General features: G+C 33.1%; 1 protein-coding gene across 3 annotated transcripts in view; it reads right to left on the bottom strand.

Moving 5' to 3' along the window:
- The window catches only part of LOC118189828 (centrosomal protein of 41 kDa-like), a 64043-nt gene that overhangs the window by 23336 nt on the left and 18335 nt on the right, over nt 1–22372 (bottom strand). For 2 of the 3 annotated variants that reach the window (XM_085822036.1, XM_085822035.1), the window contains exons 3-6: nt 19984–20031; nt 13300–13361; nt 11167–11212; nt 7578–7653 (exon numbers count right to left, since the gene is read on the bottom strand). In XM_085822036.1, the coding sequence (XP_085678162.1) occupies nt 7578–7653; nt 11167–11212; nt 13300–13361; nt 19984–20031 (232 nt within the window). The remainder of the gene's footprint in view (nt 1–7577; nt 7654–11166; nt 11213–13299; nt 13362–19983; nt 20032–22372) is intronic. The other variant, XM_085822037.1, reaches the window with a different exon arrangement.

The following is a 22372-nucleotide window of genomic DNA, read 5'->3' as shown; positions in this document are numbered from 1 at the left end:
ACAGGATAGAAGATGGCTAAGAGAAAAACAACTGCTACCTTGATACCTGATACCAAGGTAGTTTTTCCGCCTAATAATTTAGATAATTAACTTGTTGCAATCATTTGCAAGGTAGAGACCTTGCCAACCAAAGATATGCATTTGAGTGTTTGTCGTCAAAGTCTGAGCTTGTATTAACACTCGAATGCCAAGCTTTTGGTTTTTTGAATGCCAAGCTTTTGGCGAATTTGAAGACTCGTTTGAGAGCTTTTTAACAGCAATTTTTTCGTATTATGATGGAATATTTAACTCTTAAACTCTTGAATAATGCTATAAGTTAGGCTGTTTGTTTAAATGTGTACATATTCAGTTTCAGTTTTAAAAAAAAAAAGTCACATTTTCGCCATTTAGTGAAGCTAGCAACTTTCGCATGCATTTCTTAGGCTCAAAGTTCTGCTAGTGTAAATGGGCCTTTAAGGAGATAAAGGCATAGAGACAGAGAAACCTTTTTAAAGAAAAAGCGTTAAAGCACTAGCAAATGAAGAAAAACGTACATCATAAAATTTTGATCAACATAAGTAACTAAATAACTATAAAGTATCAATTTAAAAAAATAATTTCATTTTTAGAGTCTTTTTAGATTTTTGAGAATTTTAGACCAAAATTCTTTTTGTTTGAGAGTTCGCATAATCATAATTCTTCAAGGAAGATTCTTGTTATCACAGAGTATCACATATAAAATCTTTTACATAATCATTATTTATAATTAAATGTAATACACATAAATATTTTATACTAATTTCCATATTGATAAATTATATTTTACCACCCTAAATATAATAGGAGTAACATTTTCAGAAATTATGGTTTCACCATTATTATCTTTCATTTGCAATTCCTAATTTTACCAAAATGCAGTACTTCTAAACAAACATTTCTATCATTATGGCTATCTTCTTGAGCTAACCAGTGTGTGTTCTTCTGCACTAGTGGCTCAGGGATGCCTAGGCAGTTACTTGAAAAGGCCCCTATTCCTTGCATAAGGTAACTGGCCTTTGTGAACTGCACTAATACATTCCATAATAAAAAAATGAAATATGTATGTATGTATATATATATATAATATTTATATAAATAAATATATATAAATATTTTTAATATATATATAAATATTTATATATGTGTTGAATGATCTTAAATTCATTTAGTGTAAAAACAATTATTTCGTAAATATTTATATATATATATATATATATATATATATAAAAATTACACTCAATCGTAAAATGAGAGCCTCCAAAATTATCTTTTATGAAGAGAGTAAATGGAACAACTGAACAGAGGCAATAACAGGCCTCTGTTTAGGAACCAGTACTCCCTCAACATACTCTAGACTTAAGATACAATCGCCCATAAATTTTAACATACATCTTATTAAGTGACGAAGTCACGCAGCAGGTTCCTGGGCTTGGCCCTACCCTGTGTGTAATGAAGTTGGTTGGTATACATACCAGGGTTGCCACTCAAACAGGAGAATGAAATTCCCTGACTTTTCCAGGTTTTCCAGGTGTGTTTCAAGAAAATTCCAGTCTATCCGCATAATGTACGTTGGCTGTGCTAAGAGGTAAATTAATTATGGTATTACTTGTATTGTGTAGCAAATTCACTTAATTATTCAATAAATCCCAGGACATTTATTCTTAATTATTCTTGGTATACTTTGATAATTTTGTTTAGTTTTCCACTTAAGAAACTTAATAAAATTTAAGATATATACATTGGATAACAAATGTATGTTTTATTTAATTAATACTCATGATCATCACCAGTTCAACACGAGGCTAATCCGGTCCTTATAAATCACAACGCAATGCTAAATAGTTAGGTTAGATTTTAGGTAAATTTAATTTGCGTGAGGCTATGTTCTTAAAAGGCACCTTAACACTTGAAAACACAAATATAATTATAATAGTTTTTGTTTTCTCCACTGAAGATTGAGATTAGAATCTTTCCAATCTGGAATAAAATAAGGCTTTTTTTGCAGACATTCTGCAGCTAAACGAAAGAAATCTATTTTAATAAATTGAGGTATTTTATATTAATTTCGCAGCATACATAAGGAAAAAATATGTGCATTAAATTTCGTGATGGTATGTCATCATACTGCTATAATTAATTTCAGGATTATGCCAGAGAAAATTTCCTGAAATTTGGAAATATTATTTACTAATAATAAATAAATTTAGAGGAAGAAGCAACATTAAATTATATGAATAACATAAAAATAATTACTTAAAAATTGAATTATAATAATCAACGATATTTTAGCGAATATAGTTATATTACATGGCTAGCCTAGATGACTGATTACTATTTTTTTATTTTACTGCAAAATGGCAAGGTATTTATTAAAAAGAAAAGGTTTTAAAAAGATTTTGCGGTAAAATTCTAGCATACGGTAAGGCTTTGGCATGATTTTGAAAATTGTCGCCAAGACCAAAATGACCTGTTTACTGCGCATCATGATGTCGCCAAATCTTATTATTATTCTAACCAAAGAACGTCTATGTTAAGAAGAAAAGGTTCCATACAAGTAAAATGCTATTACGCCGCTAGAATGCGGAGGGAAAATTTGCCAAGGGATTTGCGACGGAACCTGGCGGCCAGAATTTCCCTCTCCACGATGTGTACAGGAAATTGAGAAACACGTGTTAAGAAGAAACGCTCTTTGACAAAAAGAAAACTACGAAAATCCGTTTTTAAATTATTGCGAAAAATCCAAGAAGAAACATTTTATCAAAGGGCGTTTCTTCTTGGATTTTTCGCAATAATTTTAAAAACGGATTTTCGTAGTTTTTTTTTTTCCTGAAAATAACTAATCCATGAATTAATTTACTTGCACCAAAAAATATTTTCTTTTCCTTTACAGTTTAACCACTTGCGCTAAGACTAAACTTCATGGTTGCGGTGCCATGCGCTACAATATAACAAGCGGTAAAGTGTCTCATTTACGCCGCTCCGCATCTGCGAGTGCAATCCAGAGCTGTAACTCGAGAAATAAACAATCTCGTTGTTAGGCGACGTGTGCACCACGTTATTTTCATTTTTGCGATAAATGCTTATCGACGTAGTTGTTCACATCGCTCGCGGTTTGAGACAAAAGCATCTCGACGTGCGTGGCACGTCTTTTTAGCGCAAGTGGTTAAAGAAATTTTAAACGATATTCATTTTATGAACTCTTGATAACGTGACCTTCGAACTTCGACACCGGTTTCAAGCTTTGGCAACAGATATATCAGACATGCACAGCTGTTTCCCTCTATGATGGAACGGAGCCACAGCCACGTCTGTTGCAGAGAGGTTTTCCTTCTTTACAATACATATTCTTTGATTCTAACCTCCATGGTACCGTATACTAGGATTAAACCCATTTTGTTTTATACGAGAACAGGTACTTTCTTTAATTCATGCACTGCACATGCGATTCTCGAGAATACTGGAAACCAAAACTTGCAGGAAAGTTGCTTTGCCTTTCTAAAAGACAATCAAATTAGAGCTGCGAAAATTGGCTCTATGCCAGCTACCCGAATGACACTCACGTGATACATAACTCGCCAAAAAAGTTATCTCTTCCGACATCGGCGCAAAAATCGCTTTTTTTGGCGGGATCGTTGTATGAACTTCCCTGACTTTTCCAGATTTTGACAAAAATACTTAAATTCCCTGACTTTTCCCTGAATATTTTGGTCAATTTTCGAATTCCCTGACTTTTCCCGGTTCTCCCGGTTTTCCAGGTAGCGTGGCAACCCTGGCATACCTTTCTTTAAGCATAGCATTGAACAAATCTGTAAAACAGAGAGTTCGTAAATTTAGTAGTGAAATTGAAGAAGCAGCAATTATGGCTTGCTAATACGTAAAGAGCAATTATAGAGCTATTAGAACTTATTGACATAAGTTGGATGCATATTTTGTTGGTACATTAGCCAAGATGTAGCTGCAACTAGTTGCCATAAGAGAAATTCAATTTTCTTTCAAGGAGAGTTAGTTAGTACCCGCAGCAATGGAACTTGTTCCTCTTCCAGTGGAGTCGTCCATCTAACTGATTCGAAGTATCTGCAAAGGAGTGCTAAGAGTGAAGAGAAAGTGTAGCACAAAAAATTGCTATTGACAGCCATATTAGGAGGACAGGGTTTCAGAGCTATACTTTTGGAGGGTTGGTACAGCCTTAGGGGTTTTGTGGCATATGATTAAATACTTATAGGAGATATAATTTAAGTTTGCTACGATAGTATCAAGAAACAATTAAATTGAAAAATTGTTTCTTGATAATAATGCATTTAAATTGCATTATGTATATTTCTATGTAAGTTTGCTAAGATAATATCAAAAAACAATTAAATTGAAAAATTAAAGCTCAGTTGGGAGGCAGAATAATGAATAATAAGTTTTTTTAATTAAAATGCATTTACATAATTTCATATTATTTATCTATACTAATTTCATTTATTTTTTATATCCACTTCATTTTAAAAATAATTATAAAATTCTTATTCAAAATTTTCCCCACAAATTCAAAAATATAATTATTTATAACATTTAGAGAAGAGCCTTCTCTAAATAATTAAAAATCTAACAATTCTTTACTTTACTAAATTATTAGAATTCGAATTTCTAATACCATTTTTCATAAAACAATACTATACTTTTAATCCAATGCAAGAAGAAACAGCAATATGTATTCAGATTTTCAACATAATAATGATTAGCAACTTCAATATGATATTTTCAGTTGCACTAAATAAAACTTTCTGCAAAAAAAAATTTCATATCACAAAACTTGGAATATATCATGCAAGAAAAATCATTTCCATTTTTCAATTCAGCTTGGACGAGAAAAGCAACTTTGAACTAACTTTCAATGGAGAAGATTGCTGATGCATAAATTACATGATGAAATAGCTGTAGTAATAACTTATTCACAGAAAGAACGATGACCTCGATAATCAATAGATTGCGTTGTTGAAAATAAACTCGGAATCTTCTTGCACATTAATTCATTTTCATTACACTAGATTAATTTTTAAGAATGGTTTCCTTTACACTTTAGGCACAATGATTTTACTGATGGAAATACTTTTCGATGGCACACAGTTTTTAATCACAAGAAGACAGTTACTCTTGATTCCGGAATCAACACATTTCATTGACAATGATTAAATTAGATGTTATAGCAGTCCCATGCACAAAATTTTAATATTCTATGGCTAATTGCTTTTGAGTAATGTGCGACACATATGTATGTACAGACGTCACTAAAAATCCTTTTTAAATCCACTTTATAATCCATTTTGGAAGAAAAGTGCCTGTTATTCTGTCTGTACGTACAGATGTCGCAGAAAAAATATCATACATGGCTTTGGGAACAGTCAAAATGGATATTTCCATTGAAATATGTTACCCGAAATTTTTTACAATTATGATATTTTCTTTATTTTGTATAAGGAAGTAAAAATAGTCATTTTTAAAAATAACAACAAATGATATGTACAATATGTAGCATGAAAAATTATCTTTTCCTGATGTGATGCGTAAAGTCACATCACGTCTACAAGGTCCTCATTACCTGGAAGATTTCTCAGGAGCTTTCATCACTGACTTCCAGGCCGCTTATCAATTAATTTCATATCAACATACACATCTATTTAAACTTCTGAAACTTATAAATAAAATAACACACAATTTTTACTTCAACATGCCCCGTAAAGCATGAATTATCCTTCTTCATACAAAAATAAATTGCACAGCTGCCAGACTGAAAATATAAAAAAATGAAGAGCTTGTTGCATTTAAAACTGTGAGTTTCTGAAATGTGTTCACATCATGTGGCAGTAACATTTCAAAAGAACTCCAAACTCATTTAAACACACTTTATAACATATTAATTAGGTTTTTAACTATTTATAAGATAATTCTGACTTAAGAAAAATTTTATGTCCTCTGGCTAATTTCAATTTACTATTTTCTTACACTTTTATACTGAGAAAATCCTCAGCAAGGAAAGAAAGCTTTAATTTATCTAAGCACTTTTAAACATGATGAAAATAAAATAAAATAATAAATGTACATACTATTGTGTGCATAAACTTAGAATTGCACCTTATTAGTGAAAAATAAAATTAAATACAAATAGGAACTGAATGAACATCGGTTGAATCTTCATATAAAGCTTTACAAATGTATACAGTAGAGACTTCAGATCAAACAGACACTTCAGATCAAACAGAATTTAATAAAAAATAATAATAATAATAAATCTGAAAGGTTTCAGATTTTAATGGTCACTTAAAAGGGTTTGTTAAGGTTTTTTACGCTCTCGCAGTTTACCAGTCTGTTGTTATACTCATTACAACTCCCTTTTTTTTCTTTTTCTTCCCCCCCCCCCGGTCTTGTCAGCTTTATTATCAAACACCATTTTCTTCACACACCATATACAATTCAACAACAAAAATTGTAAAAAAGCTGCATAGCAGCATATATTTAGAATTACTGATGCAGCGTTACACATTGGCATAGCAATTTTTTTCAATCATTTCTCATTTCATGATATCAATGTTCAGTTTTCTTAGTAAGACAGCTTGCAAAACTTTTTTGATCTTTTTATTATTAATGTTTTGTATGTTAACTTTATTCATTAACTATAATATTCTTCGCACTCTATACAAATTCTCTCTATACAAACTCGCACTCTATACAAATTCGCACACTATACAAAATTCAGTTCAATAACAAAATCTCAAAATATTTAAAAACAGCATATCTTTAGAATTTCTGATACAAAATCTCGTGCTCTGGAGATAAAAATGTTTTATTCCATACAGTTTTGTCACTGCTTGCTTTCAAATTGTTGAGCTTATTAATCAAAAATTCATTAAAAGTATACAAAATATGAAATATAAAATTCAAAATTTGGACTTCCACATGCAAATGTTCGGGTGGTTTACTATGTTATTCAAAATTTGATGGCCCTAGCTACCATCGTTTTTTTATAATGAGAGGAACATATATATATGCATGCAGATTCTTCATTGTTTCATCTCTTTAAAAGTAATGCAGGGTGATAATGTTTGATGGCACAATTTGAAAAGCGATTCGATGTTTCCAAATGAGGCTAAATCCCATTTTGAGATTAACAGACCCTTTTGGGCTAAAAAGAAATATGCTGTAAATCATTAAAGGTAGAGAAAGAAATTTGCCCAATTTAAGTTTCCCCTAAATTTAATTCATAGCTGAAAAAACATTTTCTTTAGTAAAGGCTAAAAATTAAAAACCAGAAACTTCGGTGATCTATTTTGAGAGCACGATATGTGTTGAAAATTAGGAATCTTCTAGTAAAACCAACGGAGTTAGCATCCATGATATTCACATAAAATAAAAGAGAACTTAAAACAAACTTAGGTCGGATCTAAAATTATACGACATCTTATATCTAAAACTACACAACAACAATTTTTCATTAATTTCCAAAACAGGAGCATTCTATAAAGATCTAATCAGGAACAGCAGATTTATTAAATTATAATAAAAAACAAATATCTTACTTTGCTACCCTTTTATTTTCAAGTTGCTTATTGGGTTCTGCATCAGAATTACTGTCAGTGATTTCTTTGGCATCACCTTAAAATAAGAATATGTTCTTGAAATAAGATTATATAAAACTACAACTTGCAGGCCCATTAATAATCTCTTGATAAAAACTGAAATTATATGCTGTTTAACAGTCCTATTAAACATCATATATCTATAATTTTTTCAACTTAGAAGTTATTATTTTTTATTAAATTCATACAATTAACAAAAATAAAATAGTGTGTTCATCTAATACATGAAATTCAATTTTACTTCCAGTTAATGGACTAGAACGTTGTGGCCCACATCTCAGTCTTATCTGAAAATGGATATTTCATTAGACATCAAAATAGCAATAACTTGGTAATTAAGATTTGCTTATGAGTTGTATCCATCTGCTATCTGCAGCTATGTCTAGCTTTTCATGAGCTTGATCATTTAACACGTTCATGATTTCAACATGTTTATGATTATGTGATTTTCTTTCCCAGTCTGGATTTAGTGAACTGTAAAACTAAGGCTATCAATTTCCTTCAAAATTATTGAACAATGCTGAAAAATCAAGAATATGATAATATTTTTATGGCTAACTCATACAATGAAATTCTAAACTTCAGAGGAAAATGTGCTGTGAAAGCACAATATTGAAAAGTGCAGAAAGATTATAAGAATGGAAGTTAGAAATTGATTTGAAAGAAGATAGATCTTCTTTATCAAAACAATACATTTATTGCTAGCCAGACATGCCCATCATAAATACCTTCACAGCAACCAAAATAACCAATACTCAAAAATCTCCTGTAAAATTTCATTAATGCCATCTCCCAGTTTCAGTGTAGACACAAAGCATGCTTTATAAGCAAATATACTTAAATTACGCTATATATAAAAATGCAATTAATAAAATATAAAATTAATGGTTACTTATTGGAAATACATAATTCATTTCCCAAACAGCCATACCCATTTAAATTTATATTACTAAAATCAGATAAATGTATCTAAATATTATTTTAAAAATGTCCTTAAATTAAATGATGAATTAAATTCCATGAAAACAATTTAGAACATATCAACAAGTGAAAATGCATTATTGGAGGTATTAAGAAAAAAAGGTTCAGTGTAATATTTGTGAACTTGCAGTACTAGATTTGAAGGTTTAAACATAGAATTTTCTTCTTTAGCTACATAAATGCAAATGACAAAAGAGAAGACAATAACAAAAGGAGGGAATGCAGGCAATAACAAAAGGAAGGAAGTTAAGCTAGTGGTGCCATCTTACCAATAAAAAATGCAAACAACTATGAAACAATTTCCTTAAAAGTTGATGTAAAGACGGATTGGAATTCGAATTGTTAACTAGAACTGACAGATTTTTATGAATACACCTCTAGAAAACTTGATTCACCAACAGATGGTTGGCAGCAACGCTGAGGGGCAGGGGGCTTCCAACCTAAGGTACATTGCCAAACGGGATTAGTGCCATCCTACCCATGAAACAATCTACCATGTTGCGACCTCACAGAGCAAGGGCAGACAAGGCAGTACTAGTACAGTCCCTGCCAAGCCTTATTCTGTCCCGAGAACCCTCAGGCCTTTGTGAAGTCTGTTTTTCTACCCCCGCGGTTGAGACTGCCTAGGTACAGATCCTAACCAGTACTTCCCAGGCATTCGCCCGAGTCAACCCCCGGGGGTGAAAGTATTGGGCAGCAGGATGATTTATATGTTTCTTTTTTTCCTAACATATGCCTCATATTCCTTAGCACGGAATTTTAAGGCTCTCTTTGTTTGACCAACTGGCAAGGAATCCTGTGTATACTCTAGGAGTTTATATCTGGAATGGTGTCTTCATGTACAAAACTGGAAATTTTATTGATAAAAGAGAAGATGGTCTAATGTAAAGCTTAATTTCTATAAAATACATGCAGCTTTATAGCTAATTGATGGAAACAAAGAATTCACAACATAATTCTTATAATCTCCTAAAATAAGAGAGACTGCTCTTAGGCATGTTGAGGTCAGAGCTTTTTAACTGCTTTTAACCTAACATTATTCACCAAGTAAATTATTTCATAGTTGTTTCTCTCTTTTTTTTTTTTTTTTTTTATAAAATAGACAGTGCTATTAGCTTGCCTTCCTTCTCTCTCACTGCTAATGCCTTAGCACAAGCTTCTCTTCTGTAACTGAAGAAGAAAGTTCTGTGTTTAAACCTTCGAAATAAGTGCCATTAAATTAACAATGTTATGCTGATTCTTTTTGCCTTAACACCTTCAATAATCACTAGTCAGCATGTTATTTTAACTCAGAAGTGCAGTTTAGGAAACACAGTCAAATTACTAAGAACCTGAATGAAAAGTACAGGACAGCCTGATTAAAGAATTCATCAGTCTCTAAAACTGAAGAAACTCGTATATCCATTATTTTATAAAATCAATAATATGAGGAGACTGAATACTTAGAATAAAAAAGGACATTCCTGCATTCAATAGAAAACTACACAAGTATAGCTTTTACAGGTTTTAAAACAGAATTAACAACCAGATAGGTACAGATTGTACAGACTTTTCAAATACTGTAAATTTCATTCCTTTATTTTCCAGGAAGTACAGCCCCTATTGAAAGATCATTTTCCGTTTTCAAAAGCAAACAATACAATGTCATACAGCATAATGATTTACATTACATTATGATGTTGAAAGCTCAAACTTTAATCAGTAAGACAGCTTTTCCTGAAAAACACTCATGGCAAGATCACTGCAAAATAATACTGTCTAACTAATACAAACTTAAATTTCATATGGTTTCTTTTACCACAGCTCAAAACCTTCATGTGACTTTTCTATCTTTTTTCCTCCATTAAGAATAGAAAATGATACCATTTGTGCCATCCCAAAGTCCTGTTTTTGTCATGTGGAAACATGGTCAGCTTAGTGGCTGTAACATGTCTACTAAAAAGATTTAGTCCGTTAAGTTATTAAGGTCAGAAGTTCAAATGCATAATAAAATGATTACATAAAGCTTAAGAGCTTTCTTATTATAGTTTTTGTCAATTTTTAGAATGCTTCAAAATTTGTTAATTTTAACTGCAATTTCTGAAAAGAACTGTATGACAAGCTTTTTCTCACAGTTTAAAAATCTTTTAATACAATATTAAGAAATTGTGGTGATGGCGATAAGGAGCGCGCCTTGCGCCCTCCGATAAGTGTGGCAACCCTAGAGGAGAAGTTTCTTACGAGTAGCGAGCAGAGCGAAACAGGCAGGCTGTCGGGCAGTGTGCGCGAAGTTCCGAAATAAAGCTTAATTTTTATTGTGCACTATGTCTTGTTAATATTTATATTAATGCAGTAAGAACATAATCTGTGATATGGAATTCGAGGATTGGTGGTAAAACATAACAGGAAATCACCATAAAATCATTGTGAATTAATTTATTAAACTTTGTATAAAACATAGAAAAATTATATAAAATTTAGAAAACAAAATATAAACTAATTAAAATTTAAAACTACAGGAAGTATATCTTTAATTTCAGAGACAAAAGAAGAATATTTGAATAATTACCATTAGCATTTTGAGTGCTCAAACATTCCAATGCAGATGCAACAGCCTAAAATAGTAATAATAAATAACAATAACAACAAATCAGAAATTCCAAATACCACACATGTCTAAAAAACTCTGAGCAGTAATTTAATATTTTGGCACTTTCTGATTATCCCCACCCTCATCAGGATATCACAAACCTGTTGTTGACTTTGGAAACCATTCGTAAACTTGTTGGCCACTTAGAACAGAGATGTTTGTTTGGGTATCTTTATGTCTATTTCAATGTTGCATCCAGTGCCATACCTACTTTTAACATTCCTCTTTTTTTTTTTTTTTTTTTTTAATTTAAGAAATTAAAGAATCTTCTCCCCATACATACAAAAAATCTTTCTTCACTTAAAAAAAAAAAAAAAAAAAAAAAAAAAAAATCACAAACTTGGCATTGGACACCAACCATTATCACAACTGCCAAAGAACGGTTGATATACAGATGGAGGACAAAATAATATGAACATCTGTGAAATAATGGAAAATCTTTATTAATAGTGGGTTGGGCCGCCCTTTGACTGAAGTACAGATTAAATGCAATGTGGGATAGATGCATAAAAGTCATGGACAATATTTAAAGGATTATTAAGCCATTTCTATCGCAGAGCGGTCTACAATTTCGAAAGTCCAGATGGAGATGAAAATCGGGAACGAAATTTGGACTCCAAATATGCCCATAAATGTTCAATAATATTCAAGTCCGGAGACTGAGGGGGCCAAGCAAGATGTTCAATTGCATCATCATGCTTTTCGAACTATTCTTAAATACACCTAGCAGTGTGGATAGGGGCGTTGGCATCATGAAAAAGCATTCACTCCCCAGAGAATACAGTCTGGGCATGATCTCCTAGAATGCTTAGACAGTGATTGGATGTGATCCTCCCATGCAGAATAACAAGTGGCCTAAGACTGTGCCAAGATATCGCACCCCATACCATAATGGCGCCATCCCCTTGCTTCACAGTCGGCAAGAGGCAGTTGGGATGAAACGCTTCTTTGGGCGTTCTTCAGACATAAATGGGTCTGGTTGTCTGAAATGGGGTGAATGATGATTCATCTGACCATATTACCTGTTTTCACTGCTGTGGGGATCAGCCTTTGTGATCTCTGCAACCACAAGCATCGCTTGAAAGCATTAGTTGCTTTCACCAAGGGTTTACGAATTGCCAAATGTTCCGAAATGCCGAATAAATGTTCGCAGCAGAAAATTCCAAAATGCCGAATAAATGTTCCCTTTTAACAGTTTTTGTTGAAATGGGGTCCAGGAGATGCCTGTTCATTTTGGATGCTATCTCGGATAACGATTGCTTGTGCTTTCGAGCTACTATGCGCTTCAAGACCCATCTATCCCTATCAGCCAGCTTTGACTTTCGGCCACTGTTGTGCTTTGAAGACGTCGTCTTACCCTCTTTCGTGTATGCTGTCATAACGGCTGATAGCGTACTCCTTGCACACCTCACAAGATTTGCTGTTTCTGTAACCGATGCTCCACTTAAACGTGCTCCAACTATCATTCCCCTTTCGAACTCTGACAGGTCTGACATTTAAACTTTTCACAGGCAGTTTGATCGAAGCAGCCAAAGCAGGTGACTGCTGTTGAAAGACTGATACCTTCCTCTTCACGCTCACTAGGTGGCAGACTTCTGTTGCAGGTGGTGCGGCTGTACTGCAGGTGTGAAATATGTCATACTTTTTTCACAGGTGTTCACATTATTTTGTCCTCCATCTGCATATTCCAACATAACATATATTCCTACAAAATAATAAAAATAAAAGAGGGTGCATTCCAAAGTTCTATATGATTCATTATGGCAAAAACAAATGTACTTAACACAAAAAGAAATTCCAATCAGTAAAGTGATTGTTGAATTTCAAAAGAGCTAATTCATAAATATTCATGTGCCATGCCTATACCTGGGTTGGCCCAAAATTACCACTTGGTGATGTGGTGCATTGACTCACAACTACTTTTTTGCTGCTTTTTGGTGAGTAGATAATCCAAAAGTACCAACATTTTAAACATCTAAAGAAGAATCATATCTTGAATGGGTATTGAATAGGAAGTAACTTAGTTACACATTTACTAAAAATCATACTTACTAATCTCATAAATGCAGAAAATTTGACTCGTTTAAAAACCTCATCTTTTTTATGACTGAGATCTAAATAAAAAAGGTTACTTCTGAATAAAATCCTTGATACATTCTTAGCAAATGAAAATAATTGTAGATAATCAAGACGATCAAATATAATCAGTATGTATCAATTTTAAAAATAAAATATTTTATAAAACATACAAGAAAGAAACCTAATATGGCAGAATACAGACGATTTACGACTATCAGCAATAAACAAATCTTTTTAATTCAGTTTAATTGATTTTAACAATATATAATTTAAATGAATGATAAAAGAAATGCAATAAAATGATGAAAAGAAAGAATGACAGTATCAAAAAATTTAGCTAGATATTCGAAAAGTAAATGTAACTACCAATCATTAGAAGCATTTAAAGAAATTTATTTATTACAAAAAAAATTACAAGCATTCCATATTTCATAGGAAGTACTATTACAATATGCATAATAAACAGTCAAAATTTATTAACAAAAAATATTTAAATTTTAATATTTTAACACAGTCATCATAATGACTGATTTTTAAAAAAAATTAATTGACTGCAAAGTCACTATTGCGCCACCATTTCATTGCCAATATAGAACTTCCTGCATACAATTTCATAAAACTTCCAAAGCAATATGCAGATTCCCATCATCTTTCTGTCCTTTTAGTACCCCAAAATTTAAGATCTGCTTTTGATCGTCGTGCAACATCCAAATGCACAGCCATATTGGTAGTAGTTTGCTGGCATATTTACATATTTACTATCAGGCCAATGTATTAATATTTATTTATTTATTTATTACAAATGCCCAGAAGCTTCACTATGATGGCATTAGATCTCTAGCCTTGTAATATTTCTGAACTTTACAGTTTAAAAACAAAAGTGCAAAGCACAAGTCAAGATGAGTAGCATCAAAAATTTGTTGTCGTCCGTACACTGGACATAAGGGAGAATCACAATGCCCAAGCCAATACAAGTATGTGGGCAAACAATCATGGCCCGTAGTAAGGCGCAAAAGTGCCACAGCTGCATTTCTAGGAAAATCTGGGATCAACTGTGTATCCTCAAGCAGTGATGCCCGTGTCTTACCGGCAGAGTCACACAGTGCTCTCTGCTTTATCCTGGAGGTATATCTTCCTTTTATCAGGAGTCTGACTGAATGAAATGAGAGGCTTTTCAAAGGTCTCTGGAGGACCCTTGCATCCTTTTTCACCAAAAAGTCAGCAGCCTCATTTCCAGGAATCCCGCAATGTGCTGGGATCCACTGGAAAGAAACAGAGATTAATATTGAGAGCTCTCTGCACTCCAGAATGTGGGTATTATCTCTATATTGTATTGTCTGTTTGCAAAAGATTGAAGAGCAGACAGGGAGCCCGATAAAATAACTGCCCTGCAGAATAATGAAGGGTGGGTAGGCAGTTGCTTCAATGCAATAAAAATAGCCTCAATTTCGCCATCATAATGGGGGGAATGAGCATCTGTTGGTGCATAGCATGAAAAAAGATCACAACACATACCGACTCTCGCTCCTTCTTCATCATTAAACATTGATCCATCTGTGTAGACATGTTACCATGTGTCTCTATGGTATTTGTTTCCAGTGGTAGATAGAGCAAATGTATGAACTTGTTGTTCACTCATATGACTCTTATTAACCTGTATATCCAGCTTCAGACACACAGAGATCCCTCCAAATTCCAAAGGGTAAACAGGGCTACAGAGAAGTTCAGGACTGGGTGGACATTCATGTCAGTGCAGCAGAATAAGCATATTGTATAAACCCTTTTTTGAGTTTTAACATTTATCTCTGTGTTGTGTCGTAATTTCTTCAAAACGTATTGTTGGGCAGGCGAATTAGCTTTTCATAAAAAAGAAGTGCATCTCTTTTTTTATGAAAGTGATATGTTTCTTACTGGAGGGTTTTAAGTTAAACACTGTATTGCTAGAATAGAAGTGGTTCTAACAGTGCCTATAATAATATGGAGAGCTTGGTTTTGGACAGTTTCAAGTTTTTGAATAGAACTAGTAGCAGCAGACACCAGAACTTCGTTACAATAACTGAAGATTGGCAGAATGAAAAGCTTGAAGGTGGTATACAAAGTGTTTCGGCTGCAACCTCATTTTCAACCAGCCAACCATTTAAGAACAGAAAGTCTTTTAACAATTTTTCCATATGCACAATCAACATATTTATTCCAACTCAACCTAGAATCAAGAATGCAACCTAAATATGTGTTTTCTACTCTTTGATTTGCCATACCCTGGAATTTAAGGTTAAGTACAAATAGATGCCAATTTAGGGAGAAAAACTGACAGGTGTTTTTGGATTTGTTAACAGACATGGCATTGTTAGAACACCAAAAAATGAGTTGCTCAAGGGCTTTATTAATTATAGCATTAACCCTTTGCAGCATGGTGTGTCCGGTATGGGCACACCTAAAAGTTTCCTTCTGTACACACAGAAAAATTGAATGAAAAAAGACATAAAGGTTACTCTGAAGCTTCTTTATTTATAGTAAATGGTAACTCAACACAAACCAGTCCATATATTTTAGCCATGTTTTCTTTGAAAAGTGAAGATCTTTAAAAACTAATCTTCAAGACCTTTTTTAGGGTACAAAAGAAATTGTTTGAAAATAAATTTCTATGCAATTTTTTTGGCTGTATGCTAATCTCCTTATTCTATATTAGTTTTAAATTTTTATTTTGAAATCTTGCCTAAAATAGAACGGTGAACCCGAGGAGTGCCCAAACCTGGCACACCAAGACTCTGAGACAACTGAGAGACTATTCTTTGTTTCTCCACATGTCATTACTCAGTTCATTGACAACAGAAAGGTGGGTCCACATCTGTGTTTTATTTCCTGTTTTTCTCTTTCTTCTTTTTTCTCTCTTTTTTTTGGGGGGGGGGTGACGTTTGGTTATTAACTAACAAATCATTGGAGTGATTTTCTGAAGGTCAGGTGTAATTTTATCAGTTAGCTGTCTGGTTTTTTAATAAAGCACTTCTCTTTCGCTTTCTTCAAAGTTTCACTAGCGCTACATTTAGTAGTTTTAAGTAGTAGACATTTATCTAATTTTATTTAAGAGTTTATGATTTCTAATTGTAGATATAATATTAGTTTCCTTTTGCGGATTTTTAATTATTTTCCAAACGAATCGGAGAGGGCTGACCATTTCTGAAGCACTGAAAGTGCTACATGAATTGCTTCAGATAGTGAATCTGATACGGATCCTGGTACATGTGCAAAAGATGCCATATTGGGTTGTGCTTTTTAAAAGGTGGTGTCACTTTCTTCAAAAAGTACCACCATGAAGAAATTACACTAAAGTGTAAATATGAAATGTAAATATCATACACCCAAGTTACGTTTTTTCCCATTCATACATATGTAATTATCATACAATCAAAAAAGAGCCTTTTAGGGGGATACAAAGTAGCAGGTCTCCACGTGGCACACCCTAGGTAATGCTAAATCTGTTATGGTATTCAGAATCTAGTGTTTCTTAATTGTAGGCAAATTTATTACTCTTTTACGTGCTTCCCACCAATGCTCGTTTCAGCACTCTTTTCGAAGCTCTATTCAATCAGTGTGCCCACTTCAGGCACCCCCACTGAATTAAAATGATAAGTGCTATCTTCACAAAATTTTACTTGTGTACTCCTCTAGGCCTAATTAGACTGCCTACCTTTTATTTTTATCGAAATTCCAACTTTAAAAGGTAGTGTGCCAGAAAGGGTTAAACTTGTCCTGGGTGTTCTTAGACTCACTTGCTCACATAGCCAGGTCATCAGCAAACGGAGCAGTTTTTATCCTGGGAATGCTTTCCAATGAATTGGTCAGATTGTTGATATAAATATTAAACAGCATAGTACTCAAAACAGCACCTTGAGAGATTTCATTTGTTTGAATATGGATAAAGAGTTTCCGAATTTCACTGAACAAAATTGCTGACCAGGGAGCTGTAACGTAACCAGCACTACATATTACCACTAATTCTCGTGGAAATAAGCTTATAAATTAACTTAAGACTCCAGACCTTATCATATGCTGACAAGAAGTCAACACCGGCCACCAAAGCAGATCTGTGGCTATCGAGATTTTGGCTAAGGTAGGCCACCTGTTGGGTAATGAAATGAAAAAGTTACAGATAAGACTGTGCTTGAGAAACCAGTCAATCTAGCGCCGATCATCAGTTCCATAATTTTTGCCAAAATACTTGTAAGGGCTATCAGTCAATATCCATCAAATTCATCGGAAGGTTTGCCCTGCTTATGTATTGGGACAATAATAGCTTTCTTCCAAATTCCTGGTTTGTTAGAGTTTCAGCTTTAGTCAATCAGCATTAAAAGCACTGAAGGACCATTAGGCCCTATCATCTTAATAAGTTCAAGATGGAAACAGTGTAGGCCAGGGCTCTTTCCATTCTTAAGGTATTTAATAGAGGCTTCGAGTTCAAATTCGGTTAAGTCGGCACTAAACACCAACCAAAGCGGGCCAAAACCAATTACAGCTTTGTGAATATTACTTTTCAACATTTTTTTAATTCTCCTGGAATCTTGATTCAGTCTTTGTGATTTAGAATAAAATGAGATAAAAGCATTTGCAGTATTTCCGACACTAGTTAAAATTCCATGACAATCCTTGAAAGGGGCCCTAGTAATCTGGGAAAGGCCAGCCCTTAAGTTGTTAACATACTTAAAAACTTTCTTAGAATCAGATTTATAATTCATCGTGCTGATAACATAATTAAAACTTTTTCGCTTTGCCTTATAAATTTCCTTTTGAAGGGAAGCAACACATTTCCTCCAGTTTTGTACTTCCTAAGCTCTCTTTTGACTGTTCAGCAGAAATACGAGCCTTGTTGTACTATTCTTCAGAGCTTGGAGATGTGAAGACCAGAATGGTTTGTAATAGCGAGGTTTTCCTTTTTAACAACTTTGTGAATTGTCTCACTGAACCTCTTAAACAAAGTATCAATGCTCCCAATACGGAATATATTATCATCTTCAAAACCCTGTTCTAGATCTGCAATCCAGTTGACTTTTTTTGACTTTTTTAAAATTCCATCTGCATTGTGGTCTACTTATATTTGGCATTTCTTTTTTATAAGAGTATTTTCTTGATTGTTGTAATGATGGCTCTGTGTCCAGAGCCTGGGTCATAAATTACATTTCTTGCAGCATTAGGTGCTAGATCATCCGAGGTCAGGATTTATAGATGTGTGGTTGTAAAGGAGGCATGTGGGAACACTGGATGGGTGGTACAGAAAATTTAAGGAGGTTAAGTTGAGTAGATTTTTCTATCACTCTACCTGCACTATTGTAGTCAGCATAGTTCTATCTAATGCTATTAGCATTGAAATCACCCATCAGCACTGTTTTTCTGGAGAAAGAGAGAGTGTCAAAATTGAATTTTGTGTTACCAGGTAGACTGTAGCACATAAAAATTGTAAAATGGACATCGTTTTTTCAAACTTCAGTACAAACCAACTCAGTGCCACTGACAGAGTATAAGTCACTAATAATTGTGAAAGAAGAAGTAAGAGATTTCTTTAGTCCAAACTTCCAACTTATCTTGATTGAGGTAATATATATGGGATTTTAAGGATTCAAAAGTCAGATTAACTTCAACAATGGAAAACAGATCAACATCCTCCTTATCTAGAACAGTTAGGAGTCGAGTCCTTTTTTTCATGTGAGAGGCTGCCAGCATTCCACTGAAGCAGTCTCAAAACTTTACACATCTTGCAAAAATTCCCAGTAAAATGTCCAGAGACACAAGGAAGGAGGCAAAGTGATAGCAAATTTAGTATTAACCAGGGTGCACTGCAAGGAGGCCTGCTACATTACACCCCCAATATATCAATATCGCAAGTTTAAGAGTAGAACTACCTATAGAATTCTGATCTTTTAATCATTATATTAAGGTTACCTTTTTTACCATTACTTGATACTTACACTGTGCAGTTAACTGCCCAATAATCAACACTGTATGCATCAAGTTAAATTTTAACGTAAGAAACAAAACTCTTCTCAAAACCTTTTTTATTCACGCATATCCAAGATAAATTCATGGAAAAATTTATTCAAAATTAATTTTCAAATCAAAATATACACTTAATTAATAAAAACTTCTTTAAGAATTTTATAGAAAGCTAGAAATGTATTGGGGAAAGTGCAGAATCGCCCACTGCTTGGCGCGTTTTTAATTATTGCATATACTCGGTATCCATGTACACATCGACCTATTTTCACTTAAAAAAAATCCCAGAATTGCACAAAAATGGCATTGTGCACTCCCTTGACTTGATCCATGTACACATTGACCTATTTTCACTTAAAAAGTCAAAGAAAATTGATAAAAATTCAATTCTTCTTTCTCTTGTAAAAAGCACCAAACAAACGCCAATCAAATAAGTGGGCAATTCTGCACTTTAGGCAATGTATCCTCCCCCCCCAACAAAAAGAACCACAAGCATTTATTTGTAGTCAAGTCAAATTCAAAATTTCTTCGTTGAAAATAAAATCTCCGATATCTTGCAAAATATGTGATATTTTAATTAAAATAAAATTTCAAAAAGCTCAAACTCATTCAGTTTGTATTTAGTATATAATTAAATCAAAACAGAAAACACAAAAGCTAAATATGACATACTTTTTTGTTTTTCTTTAAGTTCATCAATATGTCTTCGAACATTTTTTCCTAAAAATAGAAATATAGATTTATATGTGACAGAGAGTATTTAATAACAGAAACAAATTCACTCATGATAATTTACAATATGTACACTGCTCAAAAAAAAAAAAAAAAGGACAGTTCTATATCTCCCGTTCTACTGGGCCGATTGACGAAATTCAAATTGCATTCTTTATGTCTCAAAAGCGTGACTTAGGATATATATTAGATTTATATATAGCTATAGCATAGTTATTTTAACACAAAATCGGACTTTTTCTAAAATAACATACCAATTTTTTTTTCCATATTTTGATTCTACAACTCAAATTATGCCTAAATATTAAATTTTGGTGTGAAATTTACGGAGAAATTCAACAATTTATGTCGGCGCTTTTTATTCAGTTTGCGCCAAAATTAGTTCACTTGGCGAACTTCTTAATATGTGGCAACCTATTTTCATTTCCATTTTTGTATAGTGTGCGAGAGGAAAAAAAGACCCAATCGTTCCTTCTTTCAAAACAATGTTCTTTATATTATATTTTTAATTATAATTGCTATTAATTTTAAGCAATTTTTCCTTTTTCGAATTTCATTTTAATTGTTTAAGTTGCATGGTTTCTTTCGAATAACTGTTTTAGAAATTTCTATTTACTCATTCGAACTGCATAGTTTAAATCAAAGGTGCATCATTTATTTATTTTTTTTCAAATAGTTTTCTTTATGCAATATTTTTAGTCTTTAGTCATAGTTACTATTTTAGGTCATTTTTGAATTTTTAGACTTTTATTTTAATTTTTAGTGTTGCATTGTCTCTTCAGATAATTATTTTAAAATTTTCTATTTATTCATTCAGCCTGAGCATTTTAAATATATTTCTTAATATAAATTTTTCACAATTTGATTTTATTTATTTAAATTGAGTTTCTTTCGGAAGAATACTTTGTAACCCAGATTACGATGTGCTTGAAAACTGCATATATTAAAAGAGAAATTACAGTGAAGCACAGCTAACACGCCTTTCAATGTTCCGTTCAGAAAAGGTATATAAAATAAGACAGATGTATAATGTAACATTTCAACTTAGGATGACTTGCATACACTTTAAACAGTTTTATCATTGTGCCCATTGCTTTACACAGTTTTATTCTACATTTGGTTTCTTAATATATTATTCATATTTTAGTCAAATATTTTATTTTTGAAATCGCAAGAATCAAATATCATAAGATTAAAAAGTTTTAAATTAAAAAAAAAAAAATACAAATACTAAATTTTATGCAAAAATTTATTTTTTCTTTTCTTTTTCTTCAGGCATTCTGCTTCATTCTTGCTTTTTTTTCTTTAGGCAATCTGCAAATATATCAAAAAGCATCCAACTTTTCGAAACATCTTGCTATTTCTGACAATCATTTTAAATAAAGTTATCGCCTTCCATTTCATAAAGGTCGACAAATGGCCAAGCGGTACACTGTCACTGGTAGTTCACGAGTCGCTGAACACTGGTAGTTTACGAGTAGCTGAACACTGGTAGTTCACTCCGGGGTTCGAATCCCGGAAAACGGGCTGGTTGCATGGGCGTTTTTGTGGATTTTCTAATGTGTATGCCAGCTGGTTTCCCTTAGAAAGTTCTTCACAAAGGCATCCTTTCTTTTAGGCAGATAGCCCTGCTTTGCTGTACTTAATGATCCAATTCAATCCTTTTCATTAGTATTTTGTGAGAGCCTTTATCAGTCTTTAGAGGCTAAGCATTTTGAAGGTATGAGATGAAAGGAAAGACTGGTTTCATCAAGAAGTTTTTTTTTATTTAATTATGACAAAGCACACTAGGGTTATCTGCCTAGTTGATATTTATTCATTTAAGGACTGTGAATGGCTTAGCCGCACAGCGCTTTCGTCAGATTGGTTTGGTTTGTTAGATTACGGCAAAGCACTCGAAGGCTATCTGCCTTAAGGGAGGGATGCTTTCGTGGAGGACTTTCTAAGGAAAACTGGCTTGTATACACGATACACATGGGGAAAACCACAAAAATGCCCACGCAGTCAGCCCGTTCGTGCGATTTGGACCTCGGACCGAACTACAAGTGCTCAGCGACTTTACCGCTCGGCCGCTGTTTCATCACGAGGAAAAAAAAAAAACGTCTTTAGGTGACATCCACATAAATCACTGGATAAACACCTTAATCTTCAAATAATTCGACTGAGAAATCATGGGATTCTCCGTTTATGATACCATATGATGTTCTATAACTTAATCCTATTTATACAACCATATAGTCTAAAACCAGTCGCTCTTCACTTTAATCTGCAATAATATTGTTTTTGTCTTTTCTGTTTACACAAACTCAATTGAAGGTATTTGCTGGTA

The sequence above is a fragment of the Stegodyphus dumicola genome, chromosome 8, assembly GCF_044657685.1.
Source record: "Stegodyphus dumicola isolate Sdum_Otavi_A_Nest chromosome 8, ASM4465768v1".
In the NCBI taxonomy this organism is placed as follows: domain Eukaryota; kingdom Metazoa; phylum Arthropoda; class Arachnida; order Araneae; family Eresidae; genus Stegodyphus; species Stegodyphus dumicola.
The sequence above is the reverse complement of the archived record's forward strand: the minus strand, read 5'-3'. Positions and strand labels throughout refer to the sequence as shown.